Below are 24,347 nucleotides of genomic sequence, written 5' to 3'. Positions count from 1 at the left end.
GTGGGATTTTACAGATTTCACGAATGCTGTTGTCCCGGTCACGTGATAAGCAGCCATGGATGTTCGAGACACTAATGCAAAGTACGACGGCTTCAGTCGCAGGTATGGATGACGACATACCTTTGGAGCCCTGCCCCCACAGACGGGGTGATGTTGACCAAAAAAATCTAAACAGAAAACCAAAGAGAACATTGCAAACGCAAAAAAGATTCATATCTGACATAATAAGAACACATAGAGCAAAGATATTCTGTTCACATAATAAAAACACATATAGCAGAGATATTCTGTTCACATAATAAAAACACATAGCAGAGATATTATGTTCACATAATAAAAAACACATATAGCGGAGATATTCTGACATAATAAAAAGTTAAAAACACATAGCAGAGATATTCTGTTCACATAATAAAAAACACATAGCAGAGATATTCTGTTCACATAACAAAAAACACATAGCAGAGATATTTTGACATAACAAAAACATATAGCAGAGATATTATGTTCACATCTGTCGATGTACATAGGCAATGGCAGCCAGCGTACCCTGGAGCAAATTCAAATTCCTCATAATGATAATGTTTGCAGATGAAACAAATAATAAGTCCCTAATAATAATAACGTTAGAGATAGAACAAATTTAAATAAGAACAATGTTGGAGATTAAACAAATTCAAATTCATAATAATAACAATGATAATAAGTTAAGAGATGAAAAAAATCGCATTCATGAAGATGATTTATTTGTTATTCCGACATAAAACAAGACTTCTGATATAAAACAAATAATTTACTCAAAATTATCTTTATTAGTCATCGGGATCTCATTTCAAATTCAAGGAAGCTGCTCCCCTACCAGAGGTTTAGAGGATGATTTAATTATGGTTCAAACATAACATGAAGGGTTATGAATCACATGTCATAATGTAAAAAATATTCAGATGTGGTCAGGACAAATAGGATTTACATTCAAAGAGACAAACGATGACAGAGAGAAGATTCGATGGGATTCTTGAAATGGCATTACCCTTCGATTCTCAATACAGCAATCAATTGATCCATGGAGCTTAATCGTACGGTGCAAAAAATGAAATAGAAAGTACAATGATAAAAAGGCAGACAGATCAAGCACTCAACAGCCTCGCAAGTATCAATTAAAAATTTGAGCTAAACATTTAGATCTATTAAACAATCTGTGAGCAACTTCAATTTATTCGCTGAATTTTAATGTCCTGACAGCAAGATGGCTCAAACAATTGCCTTTTCATACTCAGTTTGAATTTTGAAGTCCTGCCTACAAGATGGTTGAAACAATTGCCTTTTCATACTTAGTGAAGTCTGGGAAGTCGGGTCTCCCTTTGAGATTCAATAGGTAGCGAAAAGAAATGGCAGCTTTAATATTTCTGATCCTACTATAAATAAATTACTATCCTCAATATTGACAGCATCCGGCAGGCAAACATAACAAAGCTCTACAGCTTGTCTTCGTACTCTGACAAGGGAGTCATACTCTCCTTAAGACCCTTCCTCTTACGTATATCGATCACAAGCTGACCAGCTTGTGACCCAGATTCCAATGGATCAGAGCCCATCATATCCCAGTGGTCAAACACACATTGAGGAAAAGCCTGGCCGGAAGTTGCAGCGCGGAGAGTGCTTGAGAATCCAAATGATTCAACAACCGGCAGATATGCCTTGATGTTGTATAGTGGAGTACCTGGCCTCTGCATTTCTTCAAAAACATGACCTCTCTTCTGGTTCAGCACACCATAAATACCACCAAGGGCATTCTCAGGAGCCTGAATCTCAACAAGATACACTGGTTCAAGAAGCCGCGGTTTGGCAGTAAGCTGAGATGCATACATAACCCTTCTGGCCGTTGGGATAACCTGGCCACCTCCTCTATGGATAGCATCAGTGTGCAAAACCACGTCACAAACCTCAAAGCAAATACCACGCATGTTTTCTTCTGCAAGAGCACCTTCCTTGGATGCCCATTGGAATGCAGCAACCACAGAATCTTTAATTTCATTCAAGTATTGAACTCCCTTACACATATCCACCACCATATTGGGACCAGTGGTTTCAGGTCCAAAACACCAGATCTTCTTAGCCAAATCTTTGTCCCATCCAAATTCCTCAGAAAGGATTTTTGCGCGAGCCTTTGGATCATCCTTCGGGCCAATACGACCTTCATCAATTGCTTCTGCAAGACCTTCTTCTAAAGGTCTCGCTTCAAAGTAAAGCCTGTTATGTTTATTTGGAGACTTGCTCATAACAGTACGGCATGATTTCTCCAAAACAGTTTCTCTAAATGAGACAACAGGATCAGAAACAACAATCTCAGCTCCACCCATAAAATCTTCTTGGAGATCTTTTAAGCAAATCTCAAGATGAAGCTCTCCTGCACCTGCAATAATATGTTCTCCAGATTCCTCAATTGTACAAACCACCATAGGATCCGACTTAGCAAGACGCTTCAGCCCTTCAACAAGTTTTGGAAGGTCAGATGCCACCTTGCACTGCACAGCAACACGTACAACAGGGGACACAGAGAACTTCATTGCTCTGATCGGATGAGCATCAACCTCCTTCTCGCTTGTCAGTGTAGCATTTTTTGTTATGAACTGGTCTAACCCAACCAAAGCCACTGTATTTCCACAAGGCACATCCTCAACAGATTCTTGTTTCTTTCCCATCCATATCACAGTCCTTTGAACACTCTTTGTATATAAATCTTTCTTCTGACCTGGCACATAGTTGGGACCCATGATCCTTACCTTCATACCTGTTGCAACTCTCCCAGCAAAAACACGACCAAAGGCAAAGAAACGTCCTTTGTCCGAAGCTGGAATCATTTTTGAAACATACAACATCAGTGGACCATCAGGGTCGCAATTTCTTATTGCAGTTGCATATATATCATCAAGAGGTCCTTCATACAGGTTTTCCACACGATATCTCTGTGCCTTCGCTGGAGAAGGAAGATGGAAAATCATCATTTCAAGTAAAGCACTACTTGCAGGTAGCCAGGTTTGCATGACACGCTTCATGAGTGCTTTTGCAACCAGCTCTTTCTCATCACTTTTCATTACAACTCCCAATTTCTGCAACATGGGCCACAACTTATCCTTTTGATCATTCATACAAATATTGATGATTTGCTTAATAGGTTCATATATGAATTGAACAAATCCTCTTTTGCAAGTCGCAGAACCTGTATTCTTGGTTGTCCATTTCTTGGTAGCTGGATCAAAAAAGTTTTCACCCCAGAGCCTCTCCATCATCTTTGCTTCATCCACTCCAAACTTTGAAGCATACATTTTTGCAAAATTTGTGAGGGTAAATGCCCACCCGTGCAGACCTGCCGAGAATGCAACTGTGCCTTTTTCAGGATAAACTTGGCAGTCACCAAGAAGAGGATCTTCATAAGTAGCCATAATCACATTTGCATTTTCAATGACACGTGAGAAGGTTTGGTAAGCTTCCTCTCCATCAACCTGCAACTCAAGAAAGCACCTGTCCATCTTGTTCACAGTGAGAACAGGCCTAATCCTTTCTCCAAGAGCTTGACGAAGAACAGTCTCAGTCTGGACACAAACCCCTTCAATACAATCTACCACAACCAGTGCACCATCTGTGATTCGCAGGGCTGCTGTAACTTCTGAAGAAAAGTCAACATGCCCTGGAGAATCAATCAGATTTATCAAATATTCATGTCCTTCTCTATCCCCCTTGAAATTTTTCACAGCTGCATCCTCCATCTCATAGTACAATGAAATTCCAGTTGACTTAATGGTGATGCCACGTTCAGCTTCATCTGCCCGAGTATCAGTCATTCTGACATCTCCGGCAACTTCTTGAGCAATGATACCAGCTGCTGCTACCAAAGAATCAGTGAGAGTGGATTTTCCTGCAACACAAAAAGGCACCAAGCTCATAGTCAGACATATTGAAAAATAACATGCATATTCAATCAGAGGGAAACAAGCAAAGCCAAGAGAGACTTGTACCGTGGTCAACATGGGCAATAACAGACATGTTTCGTATGTTATGCTTTCTGTCCATGATTGAACGAAGCCCTTCAGCTGTGAACTTCACCTGCAAAAACACAACAGGGAGACGTTATTGCAAATTGATCTGAGAACTTAACAAAAACAGAACCATTTTTAAGATTTGTTAGGATATATAACATATAGAAAATACTTTTAGGAAAAGAAACTAGCTCCTCCCCATGAAATCATCTATACATATAGAAACTCTTACCATTTTGCCTTACTCTTGAATACCAATGAGCACCTGAAAAATCCCAACAATATGTCAATACCTAAATAATAAATCTTAATAATTATGGAATGTACATCTAAATTGAAATTCATCATTTCATATTACACTATTATGAATCATCATTTCTGCAATGTAGATCTAAAAGTAAATTGAATCCATCATTTGACATTATGAAATGTTCCATCTAAATTCATCATTTGGCATTATGCAAAGTACATCTAAATTAAATTCACCCTTTGATGATTGAAAATATGAAATGCACATCTAAAAATAAATTCATCATTTGACCATGACATAATGTTGAAGTCTAAAATAGCCATAGAATACTAAACTAAAAGTAAAAATAGAAAACAGTGAAAAATAAATTTCTCAAAAAGTATTAAATAATAAATACTACAAGAGTCAATGAGTCAGTCATCAGTATCTCCAGCACTTATTCCTCAGGTTGGCCGAGTATCTTATTGGGCTGTAGCTCACCATCTAAATCTCAAGAGTGGACATTCAGAATGTGTATTGCCTTTCAAAAATAAAAACAGCAGTATTCAATTTCGTGGTGTAATCCCTCGGTAGCAGACTCAGAAAACACCATTACTTGCCTCTTCAGCAGTTGGATTTACAAGCTCTCTTTGAGTAATTGTGGTATTCATCTTCAGATTGTAAGGTTCTCCTAGGTGTTTCTCTTCAACTTGTAATCTCTGAAGCTTGCTCTAATAAAGTTCAGAATCTGCCTCTCCAAAATCTGTGTGCCAAATTGTTATATGGTGTTTTTCAGGTTTTGCTCATCAACTGTTTGTAAGAAGTTGTTAGAGAAACTTGCAATCATTTTTGGAAACATTTGCTTGAGGAAGGTTATAATTTGCTCTAAAAAGTGAAATGATGCTACCAAGGAGGTGAATTCCAGGAGTAACTAGGAAAATGCTCCCAAATCAAAAATTTGAAGATTACAGTCAAGCCTTCACAAAGATGTTAGAACAAATGGAAGTGTGGGTATCATCAGAGGTAGCAAGGAGAAAAAATAATCAGACCTGAAGTTGAAGAACTAGTACAACTAGTTGAAGAGACATATAAAGATGAGACAACAGTGGTGCATACTAAGGCAATTATATTTTGGGTAATAAACACAGAAGAAACTTGAAAGCCACAAACTTGAGGCTTCAAATCTTTGATCAAAGTCACCTTTATCTCAGTGGTGCATCGAGAAAGAACCTTTGTCATCTCAACAATTATGATCCTCATAAGGAACAAGAAGTTCAGCAAAGGGGGAGCTGTAAACTTGCCCTAACCAAAAGCTATGGATCAGACAAGATGGGAGATCTGCATTCTAAACTGTTTGGCAACACCTCAGCATTCTAAACTGTTTGGCAACACAACTACAGTCTTTGATCGTGGTAAAGGAAGACCATATAAGGAAGTTCAATGAGAACAAGATTTGGAAGCGACATCCGAATGTAGTCAAGAATCAACTTCTCTTGTGCCTAGTTCCTCGTCAGCATAATACACGTATCTTCTGTTGGACACAACTGACATGGTTGGCGTGCCATATAATCTGTATGCATCAACCTTTGTGGATATGCTGCATCCAATTTCTCCAGGTTTAGTGGACAAGATTGTCAAATTCTGGGACCTTGAGACAGTTGGATCACCTGGACCAGAGTTTTGTAGGCAGCGTATAAAATTTGCTTAGTGTTCAAGTATAACTGCTCATGATGGAAAAGCCCAGAAAAGAGTCATCATATAAAAGGATGCATCAGTGGAAAATGTAGCTCAACTTGAGCTCTATAATAGATTTAGTGAAGTCACAGTCCTATGTAGCATTCCTCAACCATATACTGTTCGTGTTTGTGAACTTTGTAGGGTCTTATGGCTAGAGAAGCAAGCTTTTGCAAATATTCTGCAACTTTATTTTGTAAATGGTCGGCAGATTTTAAAGTCTCTTTGAGGAAAGAGATACAAATCTGAGAAATAAGCGATTAGAATCAGTTATCACATATTTTATTGCAAAGGAAGAAGCTGAGTTGGATTCAACAGTGAACAGTGCTGCTTGCAAGGGTGATTTACATAATGTGAAAAATATGATCAAGGCTAGAGCAGATCCAAGGATTAAGATGGAAGAAAAGCTTTGCATTTGGCCCAATCAAAAGGACATCTAGATATTGTAATGTTTCTCATGGAGGGAGCAGATGTGAACTGTGTAAATAAATTTGTAAACACCTCATTGCTAGGGGCAGTCATGTCTGGACACAATATGACTGTTATACTGGCTCGTAAAGGTGCATCCTTGGATCCACAAGATAGTGGAAGCTATTTGTGTAAAATTGTAGCAAGTAACTACACTCTTAGAAAGGTTGTTGACTTATGGTATGCACCAAGGTTTACTTGAGAGTGGGAGCGAAAATGGAAGCGGGAATGACATTTTCAGAAGCTCACAGTTTGGGAGCAAATCCCAGAGCATTTTTTATATAATATATATATTTTTTATATTTTGATGGATATATGTCAACAGAAACATGTAGAATGATGAATTAAATATTAAAAAAAATTTTAAAAACAACAAACAAACAAAAAAAACATAGATTGAAACATATAACAACAATCATCTAGAAGTTATAAACTTCATCAACCACGTCCACAAGTTCGTAACATACAACATATTGAGTCTCCTGAATCATGATTCATCAACCATAAAGTTTCAAGCTTTCAATATTCAATATATAACATTTATCATTATTGATCACCAAAGTTGTACTTGTAAACTAATCAACCATAAAGTTTCAAGCTTTCAAAATTCAATATATAACATTTATCATTATTGATCACCAAAGTTGTACTTGTAAACTAAGTGTAACCATTACAACAAATAATATTTAACATGAAATGAAATGTTATAAAATGAAATGAAATGAAACAACTTTCAACTTTCACGAAGCATCATATTCATAATTCATTACCAATGAATTATAATTGTCAACTTCAAACTTCAGACTTAAATTGTCATATATTGTTTACAAAAAATATCATAATAAATATGACCGAGTCAACAATTATAAAAACTACTAGAAACTAGAAAAGACAAGTAAATCTATTATCTATTGTTAATGCTTGGGTCTCTTGCCGCCACGAGAAATGTCTAATTTTTTAGTCTTGTTGGAAAATCAAGATCTTTGTCATTAATATCACCCTCATTAACATAAGATAGAAAAAACATAGCATGTCAAGTCAAGATTTTGTTCGAGTAATGGTTACATATTTAGTAGGGTCATGATAGAGGAGTTCGACAACCAATGTCACTAACATCAAGGTACATAGAGGGATTGGTGCTCTTCATTAAATATGAATTCCATACCCTAATACATGACAAAATCCAATGGAAACACTGCAATCCCCCCAATCTTGAAATCCTGAAAAACTGATAAATCTGCTGGATTTTGAATGAGATTTAAAAATCTACTCTCTCTATATGAAATCCAATGAGGTTGGAACCACGCTCAAACATCCCGATTCATTTCATGGTAATGTTAAAAATTTAAGTAAAAGGATGAGTGACATTTACTTTAAGAATTTAACATTACCATGAATTGCGTATCAATACTATGGGCATAGGCTTGATAATTAGGCTGCAACACTAAAAAAATATTTCTTTCTTTGAAAACATTGTATTTGGTATGTTACTACAAAAAAAAATTGCAAAAAAGGCTAGGGAGCAAAAATTTCACTTCCGAAATTTGTTCCCATGCAGGAGTGATTTCGGGAGAGCACTCCCTGGTCACTCCCAAAGGGAGCATGATTCGGGAGCGAGTTCAGGGGGGGAGCCTCTCCCCCGCAACCCTGGTATGGACTCAAATTCAAAGGACCATGATAAAAGAACACCGCTTCACCTGGAAGCAGCTGAAGGTTTGCATTTGGTGGTAAAGATACTAGTGAACTTTGGAGCAAGTATTCTTTCAGAGGACAGGTGGCAAAACACGCCACTTAATGAAGCACAAAAATGTGGGTACAAACCTCTGGTTCCAATGCTAGAGGTTGCAAAAGAGATTATATCAGCAGACACAACCCAGCTTCTAATGGAACACAAGCAAGCTTGAATTGCAGAAATATTCTGGACAGTGAGATTCATTTCTCACATTCAACATCAACAGCAAAATATGCAATGAATGAATGTTTAAGGGATGTGGTGATCAGTCCAACCCAGTCTGTAGAATGTAAGCTGTCGGATGAAACCACTGTTGCGAAACTGTCAGAGTGTCTCATTCTTCAAGGAAACAGGAACATAAAATATGCGTCGTTTTCCCCTACCAGCCATGGGCTCCAAGAGAAAAGAGAACACATGGATTTGTGATGTGGGTTCCTCAAACCATTGAAGAGCAATTCGATGCAGCAGCAAAATAATTTGGCTTTTGTGGGACTTGCTTGTTAACAAAGGATGCAGGAGAAATCTTGCATGTCGATCTTATTCAGAATCACCGAAAGTTATGTGCTTTTTATCAGAATCATACATTGGGTATGCAGGACTTACAGAAGAACCATTTGGGAAATGGGGTACAAGCGAAATCAAGTAAAGACAATGAGGGTGTTGATAGTCAATATCAGCAGGTATCAGAGGAAAGTGAAGTGTATGCATATGAACAGGTTAATATCAGCACACCCCATAGAGGTTGGCAGAATGTGAGTTCTTATGACGGAGGAGCAGATTTTCAAATGCCCCCCATCCAGTGGTAGGTTGCTTGAAACACCTAAAGAAGTGGTCCTTGAAACACCTAATAGCTATTTTTGAAATTTTAGCCATGATTTCAGAGAAAAACTTATTTCGACCTTTATCCACTACTGATGCAAGCTGTGTTGAATTAAGTCCACATGTGACAAACATTGCTGTAGGGATATTGTTCCAAAATCTCCTATTGCAAAAACAAATTCTCCGCAGCATCCTATTTTTAATTTGGCTTTTAATAAAACTGGAAGCTATTGTAAGCCATGGGCCTGTGACAATATAGCATCTTCATGGGACAAACATGCCACACTTTGGTGCAAGAAGGGAGTGACTGGTTATGTTGGCTATACTAATACAGAAATCTGTAAGACTCCCAGAAAGAATCAATTTGTTATTTCTGCTGATGTTTCGCCAGAAATGGTGAAGTCTAACAACTTTAAGATGAAAGGTTTAAATACACAGCACTGTTTGCCAAATAATGCAGAACAGTTAAATTTTAAGTGTCTTAGTATTTCAAACCCATCTGAAGTAAAAGAAAACTATGCACATTGGTCACTCAAATGAGCAATAGTTGTGGTGAAGATGGATATTTTCTTCAGATGATGATTTGCCTACAGATGATAATGATGAATGTGATAATAACATTGCGGGAGAATCAGAATCAGATAGCTTTATAAACGATAGAGCAGAGCCAACAACAGAATCTACTCAATCTGAAGGTGATCCGGTTGACATAATGTTGGTCTACAGAGGGCCTGCAAACAGGTCAACATTTGATCATTATTTTTCTCAGCATTGTATGCTGTGGTGTGTACATTCTTCCTGTTGCTATGACTTTAATTGGAAGAATGTCAAAGATGGAGAAAGAAAGTTGGCATCTCGATGCAGTATGCACACACTGGCGAGAGTAATATATGTGAACAAAAGATAACCGCAAAGGACTTAACTCAGCACATCCCAATGAGATACATGCCTCTTAAGGACTAGGGAGAACATCCAAGGCAACATGGAGTCACTAGTAAAAAGAAGAGACATGGTCAGAACATTCTCGCCAGATATCCAGATAGCAGTACTCTTTCTCATGAAAGGGTTTCAGTGCAGGAAATAATGGATAGGCAAGTCAAAACTGATACTCTGCCACCCTCTTTCATTGCAAGTATTGAAGCACATGCAAGGTGTAGACATAAACTCACTGGATCCGTGGGGCTAGGTAGTTGGATCCAAGGATCCCCAGATCGGATACGGATCCGGATCCACTGGGATCCACTGTGTGCACTTTAAAAGCCGATTTCCAAAATAATGGACCCTTTGTAGTAAGTCAGACCTACAAAATCATGTGTGTTCTACAGCGGCAGCTTGATCGATTTTGCAAAGGAAGGTGCGTCAGTCAGACCACTTGGGTAACAACATGTGTAGAGTAATGTCTCTCGGAACATTTGATATTATCATCTACTTTGGAAGAATGGGCCCTTTGTAATAAGCAAGACCTGCAAAATGAAATGTGTTCTCTTGTGCTTAATCGAAGAATCTGAAAAGAAAATTGAAGTTGTGCTGGTCGGACAGTTGGGTCACAGACTCACAACATGTGTCACCCAATATTCAAAAAACCATTGGCAAGTCAAACGATTATTAGCCAGCCAGGTCCGACATAAATTTATTCTGCCGGCAAGACACTTAATATGAATTTTAAAATCCCAGCTCCAAGTGTTTGGTCTCCGATACTTTCTCTTATTGAATCCCTAATCCAATTCACTTTATAAAGTTATCTAAATAGGTGTCCCTTTAATTTAATTTATATTTATTAACTAATTTTTATAATAGGTATTTTATAAAGAAAATTGAAGGTGTGCTGGTCGGACAGTTGGGTCACAGGCTCACAACATGTGTCACACAATTATTCAAAAACCCATTGGCAAGTCAAGCGATTATTAGCCAGCCAGGTCCGACATAAATTTGTTCTGCTGACAAGACACTTAATGTGAATTTTAAAATCCCAGCTCCCAAGTGTTTGGTCTCCGATACTTTCTCTTATTAAATCCCTAATCCAATTCACTTTATAAAGTTATCTAAATAGGTGTCCCTTTAATTTAATTTATATTTATTAAATAAATTTTTATCATAGGTGTTTTATAATAATAATAGTTTTTATAATAGTTAATATTATGTTTTACATTAATTATAAACTATTTAATACATAAATAATATATTAATTCTAAGTTTATTAATGCAATACATTATTTTTTTATGTAAGTACTACATTTTACAAATATATATAAGCTATATATTATAAAATTTTAAATTTTTATTTTTAAAACCAATGTTTTAAAACTCCGACTCTAACTCTGACTCGGCCGAGAGTCGACTCCGACTCCGCCTCGATATCGACTCGACTGGCTCAATTTCAATGACTCGGTTGTTGTAAAAAATACATTAAATAATTATTTTTTATAAAAACACATAATTTTAAAGATTTTCATTCATGTTTCCAAACACAAAGCATTAGAATATAGATAGAAGACAACATATGATCAAAGTAGGCTCATGAATATATCCATTATATCAAAATGGCACCCAGTGCACTGTCCAATACATACACGATGATGATATAGAGATCAAAACAGAAACACATAACCAAGGAGGCTATAAATGGCCTCTACAACAAAAGGTAGTGACCAGTACTATTGGCTACTGCTAGAGTTGCCAACATCATCTGGCTCAGTGTTACTTGGGAGCGGGAGCGAAAGTGGGGAGCGAGAGCGAAAACGGGAGCGGGAGCGACATTTTCAGAAGCTCCTGGTTTGGGAGCGAATCTCAGAGGAGTTCGACAACCAATGTCACTAACATCAAGGTACATAGAGGGGTTGGTGCTCTTGATTAAATACGAGTTCCATACCCTAATACATGACAAAATTCAATGGAAACATTGCAATCCTCCAATCCTAAAATCCTGAAAAACTTATAAGTCTGCTGGATTTTGAATGAAATCTAAAATTCTACTTTCTCCATATGAAATCCAATGAGGCCAGAACCACTCTCAAACATCATGAGTCATTTTATGGTAATGTTAAAAATTTAAGTAGAAGGATGAAAATGAAGATTAAGGAGAACGTCACTTTTATTCTTAACATTACCATGAATGGACCCCAAATTAGCATATCAATACTAGGAGAGGGGAATGGACCCCAAATAGCATTTAACTAATTTAGAAAACACCTTGGAGTCCCCAACACTCGGCTAACAGTTAAAAAATTTTAAAAAATATATAAAATCGCATTTTTTTTGGGGTTATAGGCCGCATTCATTGACTCGGCCGAGTTATTGCAGAACCGCCCGGGTTGACCGAGTCATGACTGACTCGGCCTCCCGTTCCGTTTGTTCTGCTAAGTCACAAAATATCCCAACGACTCGGATCAACTCGGCCGTTTCGGATTCGATTCGGCCGTTTTTTAAAACATTGTTTAAAACAATAAAAAATATATTTATATTATTTGTATTTGCCATCTCCTTCGCATATCCAGATCATGACTTTTCAAAAACAATAGCAGATCTCAATCCAAATCCTGGTAACTTAGCATAAACTCAATGCTGCTAAAATATGTATCATAGAATTATGTAAACCAAAGACCAGATACTTGGGTTGCAAGAATAGAAGTGTACAACAAAATGAGCAACAAAACAATGATGATGGCTTGAATTTGTTTGTCACTATAGAAAGGGATAACTCAGTTCTTAAAAGCTCTTGGACACAACTGGAGCAGACCTCAAATGGGAATATGGATCGTCTACAGTGGAAGTTTCCTAGGCATATTTGGGACCCAGGAATACAAGAATTGATTGCTTGAGGCAAGCAATCTTGGATGGAGAGGACTGTGAGGATTGTAATGTCTCCTATCTTTTTATAGTAAATTATAAAAAGAGGCATAGTAATTTATTTTAAAAAAGTGAGGGCAAAAAGTCACTTAGGAGGAGAAAAGTGATTTCTTCAATAATATTAAAAGAAGATCTAGAAGCTTGGAGAAGTCTCAATAAAAGATTATAAAAAGGAGGGAGCTCAATGAGATCATTCTACTCTGTATCATTTGCTATCGGTGAGGAGCTCAAGTGAGTTCCCTTCTGGGGGTTTCAGGTGAGGCACTAACTCTAGCTTCAGTGGATTTCTTGCCACCCTAGTTAGATACCTTCCATATTTGGTGGATGCCATTACCACCCTAGTGGAATTTTTTGTTCTTTTGTCCAAGAGATCTAATCATAAATTTTGCAGCAAATTGTTTGCATCCTAATTTGCATTTGCAAGTCTATCTTTCCTATACTCAGGACCAAATGCTAATCTTTTTGAGGAGATCAAGTGCCAAGGTTGGGAACTGCATTTGAAGCAGTGATCTCAGCATCAATCTCCAAGGCCAAGAGGATCATCAAGATGGGATCAGTTTTGCAGGGAGAATAGAGGCAGAGTCTTCCATTTCGACTGCCCAGGAAGCACGCATCTGTAAGGCCGAGGACTTATTGTTTGCAGAAGAAAGGGGAGACCAAGATCTCTGTTTGGGAAATCACATAAATATAGGGAGGCCGAGACTATTCTTTCCAGCCATTGGTCACTTGGTGTCAGATCAAGCAGCCCGTTTAAAGATATGTTGTACATACATGGAGCTGCTGTGTTTCTCTTTCTGGTGGAAAGAAGGCTTTCAGAGCCATTCTGCAACAAATTCTTTAATAATCATCAGCCAGAGAGTGAGTCCTATAGAGGCCGGATTCCTGTCATTGACAGTAGATTTATTAAGCCAAATCATCGTGTATTGTCTAAGGTTTACGAGGCTGAAAACTCTTGTTCGATATCCATAGTTTACAAGGCCAAACAATTTCAAAATCTGGAGGGGCCGAATACTTGAAATTGGTTCCAGATTTAATATCCCGAGGACTGCAATTTGTTGGAGCAGACTGTTCAGCCCTAAGGAGGATTGGAACTTCCATTCCCTTCTCTATCTATTTGGAAAGGAAAGAAATTATGGTGTCTCCACCTCATAATCATCTACAACACTTGTTTCCCAAGAAGGCCGAGTATATTATTGGGATGTGGCTCACTATCTAGATCTCAGAAGTGGCTATCCAGAATGTGTATTGCCTTTCAAAAATAAAAGGTAGTAGTGTGCAATTTCGTGGTGTAGCCCTCATTAGCAGACTCAAAAAACACCATTACTTATCTCTACAGCAGTGGAATTATTGAGAAGGTCAAGCTCTCTTTGAGTAATCATGGTATTCATCTTCAGATTATAAGGTTCTCCCAAGTGTTTCTCTTCGAGTTGTATTCCTGAAGCTTGCTCTAATAAAGTTCAGAATTTTCATTCTCGAAAATCAGAGTGCCAAATTGTTGTATGGTGCTTTTCAGACTTTGCTCATCAACTGTTTGTAGGAATTTGTTAGAGAAACTTACAATTAATTCTGGAAACATTTGCTTTACAAAGGTTATAATTTGTTCTAGAAAGTTAGAAGTCCTGCCTGGCACATTACACTTCATGTTTTGACTCAGGGCCCTTGAATACTCCAAGTGTAGGAAATGAGCCTACAGGAATTATCAAAGAGATAAGAACCCAATGTACACAACAAAATCTTTCATATTCCAAGGGACAATATTTTCATGACCGACCAACAACTGCTGCACCTGTCTGCAAGTTCTTTGCCAAGGAAATAAGTAAAAGGAGTAACAGTTATCGTTTCTCACAGTCCGATCATGCTAAACAAGAGTTGTGCAATTTTTTTTGGACATTGCAGGGATGCCAACATGGAAATGAATGTTTGTCATCTCCTAATATTCAAGCTTCAGAATATACAAATTGTGTTGAAGATAAAATAACTCCTGAAGAACCACTAGTAATTCTCGTGGCCGACGTCGGAGAACAAAATAAAAAATGCATTCTTGTCTTTAGAGAGTCCGGTTCTCGCTTCTCCCTAAATCTTGCCTTACATTATGATCCAAGTAAACTTACCATAACTACATCGAACTCAAAATCATATTGCACAATAGTAGGATTTGTTGCTGGCATGAACATGGACAAGTTATATAGCTCAGGTGCTGAAATCTTATGGGATATTGATTCTACCTAGTTTATAAGACGTAAACGTGCATTATGGGATATTGATTCTACTAAGTTTATAGGACGTAAATGTGCCTTAAAGCAAAGTCAAAAGCTTTGGCAGGGATGAGGAATTGGAAATAGATCTGATAAAAGAGATTCTTTGAGATTTTGGCTGTTGCGCTCATTGCATGTGATGTCAATGATCTTCAAGTAATTTTGACAATAAACAGCAAGTATGCACAATTACAGGTTGAAAGATTGACAAGGGACTGTTTAATTTTCTTGACAGCATCTATTCTGTCTGGCGATGTGATTTTTGCATGTTATCCTACAAAATTGGAGGAAGATCGGCACTATGGTGGATTGTTTTGCTACATAACAGAAAGTGATGACTGGGCAGAATTCAGTAGGGCCAAGACAATACCATACTTTTGCTAAAAATCATTCCACAGGCACCTTTGGGACCCTAGCATTGCTCTTAATTGCTTGAGGACAAGCAATTTTAGGCAGTTACAATTGTGATGTGTTGAAAAATGTGTAACTAGGTTCGGTCTTCATAAATATGAAATGTACTTTTGATTTTTGAATATTGTAAAATGAAAGAAAAAATATTAATGATCCAAGTAAACTTACCATAACTATAATGAACTCAAAATCATATTGCACAAGAATAGGATTTGTTGCTGGCATGAACATGGACAAGTTATATAACTCGGATGCTGAAATCTTATGGGGTATTGAATCTCCTTAGTTTATAAGACGTAAACGTGCCTTGGAGCAAAGTCCAAAGCATTGTATGGACAATAACATGTTTTGGCTGTGATGAGGACTTGGAAATAGAACTGATAAAGATATTCTTCGAGTTTTTTGTTGTTGCACTCATTGCATGTGATGTCAATGATCTTCAACTAATTTTGACAATAAACAGCAAGTATGCACAATTACAAGTTGAAAGATTGACAAGGCACCGTTTATTTTTCTTGACAACATCTATTCTATCTGGCAATGTGATTTTTGCATGTTATCATACGAAATTGGAGGAAGATCTACACTATGGTGGATTGTTTTGCGGCATAACAGAATATGGTGCCAAGAAAGAATTCAGTAGGGCAAAGACAATACCATACTTATGCTAAAAAGCATTCCACAGGCGCCTTTGGGACCCTAGCATTGATAGATAGACTCTTAATTGCTTGAAGACAAGCAATTTTGGGCAGGTACAATTGTAATGTGTTGAAAAATGTGTAACAAGGTTTGGTCATCAAAAATATGAAATGTATTTTTTATTTTTTGAATATTGTAAATTTTTGATTTTGTGAATTATTATTGTTATTTTAGAGCATGGATTTCACGCTCAAGGTCCTTTTATTTTAGAGGTCAAGCACCCATGAGTGCTTCTAGGGGTTTGTCCTAGGTCAAGAAGTCAAAAGAGTCATTGTCATAAGTTGAATACCCCATTGGGCACATTGTAACTTGTAAAGAGAATTAATTTTGTATTTAAAATTGTCAAAATACCCTCCAAGACCAAGTCAGCCTGGTAGCTAAGAAGTAGGCCTATTTTGAGGAGCCTCTTCCACCTTAGAAGCCTATATAAAGGACAGAACTCAACCTCCTTTGGACACACATTCACCTCTCATTCATCTAAGCGAAGGAGAAGGGAGAAAAAGAAGTGTTTTGTTGGGTGTGTGTTATATTCTTTCCACAACTAGGCCCATGCATTGTACGTTGCGCCGTGCGTAGCAGGGGGGTCAAAGGGGACAGCAACCCCCCCAAAGAAAAAATAATAGTTGGGCAGACCTACCCATAGTTTTGTGTATGGGTTTTGCACATGATTTTGGACATGATGGTCTTCTGCCCATGGCATTTAGAATCTGATCAATGTAAGTATGGTTATGTTCTAATCCAAGGTTATGGATTGGGGTTTATGAACACTTCCGCATGTATATATATGTATTGTAACATTGAAAGTAATATAATGAAAAATCAAACTGAGTCTCGATTTTGGGATCGAGGGGAAAATCTTTATGTATATTTATTTTATGTTCTTGCCATTGTTTATTTTTTTGTTTGAAGAATTCGTTTGCAGGCAAATTTTGTATAGGGTTAAAACCTACAGTGTTTTGGGCTCTTTTTTCTATCTCTCTATCTGACACGTGCTCACACGTGCAAAGAAGGACCAAGTCAGCCTGGTAGCTAATAAGTAGGCCTATTTTGAGGAGCCTCTTCCACCTTAGAAGCCTATATAAAGGAGGGAACTCAACCTCCTTTGGACACACATTCACCTCGCATTCATCTAAGTGAAGGAGAAGAAGAAGGCTAACAAAGGAGAAGGAAGAAAAAGAAGTATTTTGTTGGGTGTGTGTTATATTCTTTCCACAACTAGGCCCATGCATTGTATGTTGCGCCGTGCACAGCAGGGGGTCAAAGGGGACGGCAACTCCCCTGAGAAAAAATATAGTTGGGCAAACCTACCCATGGTTTTGTGCATGGGTTTTGCACATGATTTTGGACATGATGGTCTTCTGCCCATGGCATTTAGAATCTGATCAATGTAAGTACGGTTATGTTCTAATCCAGGGTTATGGATTGGGGTTTATGAACACTTCGGCGTGTATATATATGTATTGTAACATTGAAAGTAATATAATGAAAAATCAATCTGGTAGTCTCGGTTTTGGGATCCAAGGGAAAATCTTTATGTATATTTATTTTATGTTCTTGCCATTGTTTACTTTTTTGTTTGAAGAATTCGTTTGCAAGTAATTTTTGTATAGGGTTAAAACCTACAGTGTTTTGGGCTCCTTTTTCTATCTCTCTATCTCACATGTGCAAAGAAGCCAGGCTAGGGTTTATTGCTTCAAGGTCAAAATTCTCAAGTTGTTGGAAGAGGATCAAAACTACTGGAAGAGGAACCTACTAGGTCACCTACTAGCCCTAGACAAGGAAGCAAGCCAAAGCAAAGTAATTAGAGTCCTTGGAAGTCTAAATTTCGCTCACGTGTGGACGCAGTAGAAAATTTCAGACTTACAGTAGAGGTCAAAGTTGTGCTACTGGAAAAGATTTGACTAGTTTTGACTTGGACAAAGGAAGCACATCATCAAGAAGGTTGGATTTGGCCTTAGAAGGGTATTAATCATGGTCTTAAGGTCTTGGAATTCTTCAATTGAAGGATCTATAAGAAGAGAATAGATTTACGGGTTTTCCTCTCAAGTGGAGAGTCTTTGGCCCTGGCTTGCAACCTATATCTTGTGTTTTTGTGTACTATTGTTTTTCTTGTTTTGGTAGTTGTTTGATGATAAGAACAAACATAATAATAAGAGAAGAAGTTAACAAGTAAGAAAAAAGTAAAAAGACATCACAAAAAGTTATCAAGCATAGAGAAACCATCCTAACTACTGCTCGGTGGGCTCGTGGACAAGATGGCAAAGACACCAAAAAGAAAGTATTTGACAATTATTTTTGGAAAAAGTCTACAAAGCTTGTGAAAATTACCGAGCCCCTTATTAAGGTGCTACAAATGGTGGATGGGGAAAATTTGGCCATGGGCTACATTTATGAGGCTATGGATCAGGCAAAGGAACAGATACAGGCAACTTACAAGGGTAAGTTAGCTAAATATGGGCATATATGGGAGATCATTGATAACAAATGGAACAACCAACTCCATAGTCCTATACATGCAGCTGAGTATTTTTTGAACCTGAAGTATCATTATAGAGCTCGACTAGGAGATCTGCAGGTTGGGGAGGTCAAAGATGGATTATCTGATTGCTTGGAGCACATGGTCCCTAACCATTCATACGAGTTGGAAATAAATAGACAATTTGCTCTTTTCAATATGGCAACAAGTACCTTTGGCAACAAGAGATTCCAATTTGCTTTTCTTTTGAAGTTCAATTGTTTACAAATTTACAATTCAAATTGTCTGTAAATACTTGTAAATAAGTAATGAAATGAACTAAGTTACTAATTAATGTCTTTTTCTTTGCAGCACATTGGTGGGAGTCATTCGACAGCCAATGCCCTCAATTGCAAAAGCTTGCAGCTAGAGTCGTCAAACAAACTTGCAGTGCTTCAAGTTGTGAGCACAATTGGTTTGTTTTTGAGCGCATACACACAAAGAAGAGATATTGTTTGGAACAAAAACAGTTAAATAATCTTGTGTTTGTGCAATACAACCTTCAACTTGCCCCAATTCCCATCTATAAGCCTGCAATATTTTGTACATGTTTTATCTATCAAACTGTCTTTCGATATATATTAGTGGATGCTTCCAGTTAACATGGTTACAAGATTGTGGTTTTTGGCCATGTTGTTGTGACTAGGGGATATTCCACCAAATTTGCCAAGAGCTGCAAATGACCTTTGTTATCACTTGAAACCTGAAGTCTCTGAGATAACTAGAGTGTACTTTGTCATCTTGTACAGTCTTCCTGCACTTCAGGCAAGTGTTCGCTAATCATGGGGTATTCACTAGGTGATCTAAAAGATAGATACTTGAAACAGGAAATGATTAATAACACAAAAATAAATACCAATATTTTGTCAATATTTTCTAGTTAAGTATAAAAACAGCAAGGTAAAACTGTCCTAAAATGCTGAAAATTGACACAAACCAATGCAGGAAATTGAAACTAAAGCCCAATACAATTCAAGAGTAAAGATGTCTAATAAACCACAGGAAAACAAATGTGAATTGTAAATGCTTTTATAATTGTAAATGTGAATTTAAATGTTGTTTTTTAGTGTTTTAATATTTTTTCAATTATCGTCAAATTGTATTAGGGCTGCTTTTATAATTGTAAATGTGAATTTAATTGTTGTTTTTTAGTGTTTTAATGTTTTTCAATTGTCGTCAAATCCCACTAGCACAATCAGTTGAGGCTGGGCCTCATTAGCAAGGCAACCCAAGATCAAACCTCTCGGGGGGGTGTATTGCCTTGTGCTAAGGGGAGGAGACGTGCTAAAAAATCCAGTCAGCTTAGGGCTGGTGTGGCCCAGGCCGGGTGCAATCTGCAAGTGACTTTGACAAATTAGATGCCCTTGGGTCGTGGTTCCTCAAACCACATCACAGACAACTTGACAAACAAACAAACAAAATGTTTTTTCAATTGTCTTTAGGCTTTTCCAATGCACATAAATCGAAAGGGATGCAAGGTTTTCCTTCTCTATATAGAAATAGACAAGGAAAATTTACCCCTCTCATAAATCACCTTAAGTCCTAGGTTACATAGTAAACACCTCTAGTTATGTAAGGGGTGTGTTATAGAAACAAATTCCGATGGAATGTTGTATTAAGAAAAAACTGCCAAAGGAAATTTACGAGTGTAAACATTGTTAAGTTCAGATTGTTGTGAAGCATTTTTGAAGAGTGAAAATGACCAGAGCATGACCGAGTTCAAGCTGGATTGAAGCTTGGTTGTAGTGCAAGAAGTGTCTTTGAAGAGTGAAAAAGACCAGACCTTGACCGAGTTCAAGCTGGATTGGAGCTTGGTTGTAGTGCCAGAAGTGTCCAGAAAGAAGATTGAAATAAGAGTTCAATTGCTGACTGTGAGAAATGTCTTCTTAATGACATATTAATAAGTATTTAAATGTGATTGTGGGCAAAACAAATCATTTGGACAGAGATTAAATTTGACAGGTAGTGGATTTGTTTTTGAAGACATCTTTGGAACAAAGTTTGGCACGGTTTGAAAAGGTAACTTGATGCATCCTTGAGACAAGGTCAGGCAGGTTTCAAGAGCAGATTTGGACAGGTTAAAAATGACCGAATAAAATACGGAGCAGGATATTTTGACAGAAAGAAGAGCAGTTTTGAGTCATCTTATGTCAGAATTGAATTAGCCTTGGAAAACTTGAGAAAGAGAAGATAAATAAAGTGTGAAACTTCCGAAACAGAGAAGTGATCAGCTGGAGTCAACGGACCTTGCAGATAATCAGGTTTGATGAAATCTCACTGATAAATATTTTATATCCATTGATTTGAGCAGAGATGAAATTTACAGGTTGAATTTTTAAAGACGGGAAAGAACTTTGCAGCAGAAAGAGGGCCTAGTCAAAATGTTTACAGGACAGACCATTACAACATCTCTTCCATAATGGGCTGGAGAGAGCCTCTACCAAATGTCAATCCCTCTTTCTGTAAACTCAGAACAGGAATCTTCTTAACTGATATGTAAATACTTCACAAGGAAAATCATCACTGGATCTTAATTACTATAATACAAATTGAACTACTCAACATGTAAGCAAGCAAAACACATGCCAAACTCTAACCAAAACGCCTGCCTAAGAATGTAACACCCAAACCATAATATTACAGCAACTTAATTGGGGCTTGTGAAGATTCGAGCTATTAGCAAAACTATCTAGTGGTTCAAAGTTATCAACACATTGCCCCAAGATTTCTCGAAAACTTATGATCATGTAATCAAGGAGCCGAACATTTCACAGCGGCCAAAACGCCAACTTTTTAGATTACACTTCACCAAAATGCACTCTTAGAGTACTTCATTTGGGAATGGTGAAGACTAGTATTGAAGATCGATGGTTTGAGGTCATTAACACGATGCCCCAAAAGATTTATCAATGGCTTCGTCATCAACACGATAGTCTAAACATTTCTCCGCGGTTCAAGGCCATTGATGCGGCGCCCCATTTACATACAAATGTCAAATGGATAGTCATCTATATAGAGCCCCGTTTACATTAATACAAATAGATAAACACGGTCATATACAGCAGCCAGGACACAGTTTACACAAGTAATCACCTGCCCAATATTAAGGCAAGTGAGTATACTATGTTTTGTTTAATAAGATGAAAGCTTCAGTAGGCATTGAGCAAGCATACAAACAAATAGGCCTGTGTTTGAACTCATGGACCTCGAAGCTGAATGTACCCATCTAGAAAATCCTGACCAGAAACAACCACAACTGACAATATATAACCCTTTTTAAATCTGACATATACTTGAGAAGAAAATATAGCCAAACAGTAGGATAACCCGAACGAAAAACCTAAAACACCGCCTAATAAACGTTAAACAGAGAACTTGTAAAATAAGGTCAGAACCATAACCCACGGCTATGAAAGTGCAAGTAAACAAAACAGCCATGACAGACAAGTTTATTAAAACCTCAGGTATTGAAAAAAATGGAAAAAGAAAGTACTATTTCAGGAATCATCTTACGCAAATTCAAGGAAAACCCCAAAAGGAAGAGGATTTCAAAGAAAACTGCAGAAACCTAAACCCTAAGATCGAGTGCACTTCCTGATGATAGATCGAGGAATCTACTAATATTGTCGCTTCACATAGCCAATATACGCTATCAGATCTACAATAAAATAGCAGAAAATATGAACATGAAATGTACCATCACGCAACCATTATTCAAGGCGCAGTGTTATGGAAGAAAAGCGCATACCTGTGTCTAGCTGCAATTCGTTTGTAAACTCTTTGCAGCTGGTTGCTCTTCCTAACGATAATGAGAAATAGAAAAGCTTAATGAAACAGGGTTTATATCAAACGCTCCTTATCGTGCTCAAAACCCTAGCGCATAGAGTACATACGATCACGTGTTCGTATATACGACCGTATGATACGCAGTCCCCACGTGAGCGAAAAATGTGTCGTTTTGCTTGTGGTGTTGTCTAGGAGGCGAGGAATTGTCCGGTAGTTGGAATTTGGCCAAAAAATAATTAAAAAATCCCGAAGTGTTTCAATCATGTTTTTATAGTGGAAAAGAATTAACACTATCAAAAACATCCAAAATCTTGAAAGTTATTACCTAGGTTTTATTAAAATCTTGTTGGAATTTCCATAATTTTAAGGTCAAATTCGCAAGTTGATTAGATTATATGTAGTGTGTCTAAAGTTAAGAATTAGTGTACATTCATTTTAATCTTTTGATTTATCAAGATTTTAGAATATCTAAAAATTGATGCGAAAAATCTTATTATATTTAAATGGTTCACTAGTCTAGATCTATCTTAATTTCGGATTTATTAAGCATCGAGAGGCATCACATCTCTTGATGTGCAAACCTCTTTTGAAGTGAAAATAGATTTGATCCCTCTCGGCACTTGGTACATGAAGTTAAATTATATGTCAACTAAAAATAGAATGAATTACACGTGTAGTATCAATAATATTATTTGTATATGTGATCTCTCAACTCCATATTAAATAGTGAAGAAATTACATTTCTCCCTCTTACTAACAAATAAATTATATTTTTTACTTTCAATTACTTTATTTCTATATAGAATTGAAAGAAAGAAAGAAGAAAGAAATTATTTTAACGTCCACAAGGCTAAAGATAGCCTATGGGGCAGATTACTTCTTCATCTGTTTGATGTATTTGGCCCTTTTTCTGTGAAGCTTCAAAATAAATGCTCCCAGCTTCTCGACAAACCCCTCGCTAAATAGATTATCCCAAGAGCTAGCTGCCAGCATATCTGCATAACTTTCCCTATTGTCTTTGAAGGCCTCACATTCTAAAATGAAATGTTTTTCTGTTTCCACTTTTCCGGAAGAACAAAAAATGCATACCCTTTCCTCCCACACTTCCTTTGGCCTTTTCCAGTGCCCTATTTCACAACGGAGTTGATGAGAATTAGTCCTTACCTGAGCAATAAGAATTTTGGCTCTCTAAGAGATATTGGCCTCTATGTATACTTTTGGTTGATGATTATGAGTGGGATTAAACACTTCAATATAGTATTTTTTCTTTCTTCCTAGCTCCTTATCCCAAGTACGTTTGTTGAACTTTTCCATAACAAAAGTTTTTATCTCTTTGTTGTTTATGGTACACACGTTCAAGCAAATACCTCATTTACTAAACCATTTGTTCTTTTGTTGCATCCAAGTTTTTTTGCTCTTGCACAATCTATCATTAAAGACAACCTTAGGCCATCTACCCTCTTCCATTTGCTCAATTTCTTTTAAATACCTTATGACTCGCACCATAGCAATTGCTTCAATAGGAGCAGTCCCTGTTTCACTTGACAAGATATCATAAGGAACTGCACTTTTAATCTTAAATTTGTTTGTAATCAAACGCTTCTGAATTTTCTCAATGTGTCTCCACTGCATGTTGGAGGTACTGCTAGCCCACAGTTCACAACCATAGAGAATCACCGGAATCACTAGAAGCCCAAAAAGAGTTTGAGTGGTATTCTAGTCCCATAACTCTGCCTCTCTACACCCACTTTGAAAAGCATAAAATGCTTTCCAACACCCCAAAGTTATTTTCTTGGTACAACCATTCTAGCTTAGA

The 24,347-nt window shown here is 37.3% G+C and overlaps 1 protein-coding gene across 1 annotated transcript; it reads right to left on the bottom strand.

The window, feature by feature from the left end:
* Positions 1–1,183: 1,183 nt before the first annotated feature.
* LOC149206535 (elongation factor 2) lies at positions 1,184–22,613 on the bottom strand. Its single transcript, XM_089395453.1, has 4 exons — positions 22,494–22,613; positions 4,270–4,302; positions 4,017–4,104; positions 1,184–3,916 (listed from the first exon to the last, which is right to left on the bottom strand). The coding sequence occupies exons 2-4, from the start codon at positions 4,270–4,272 to the stop codon at positions 1,476–1,478; spliced, it is 2,532 nt and encodes an 843-aa protein (XP_089251579.1). The 5' UTR covers positions 4,273–4,302; positions 22,494–22,613; the 3' UTR covers positions 1,184–1,475.
* Positions 22,614–24,347: the final 1,734 nt, after the last annotated feature.

The sequence above is a fragment of the Pinus tabuliformis genome, chromosome 1_2 (genome assembly GCF_031772625.1).
Source record: "Pinus tabuliformis cultivar Carrire ecotype Pingquan chromosome 1_2, CPIR1, whole genome shotgun sequence".
NCBI lineage: Eukaryota > Viridiplantae > Streptophyta > Pinopsida > Pinales > Pinaceae > Pinus > Pinus tabuliformis.
Note: the sequence above shows the minus strand (reverse complement) of the source record. Positions and strands in the feature narration are given on the sequence as shown.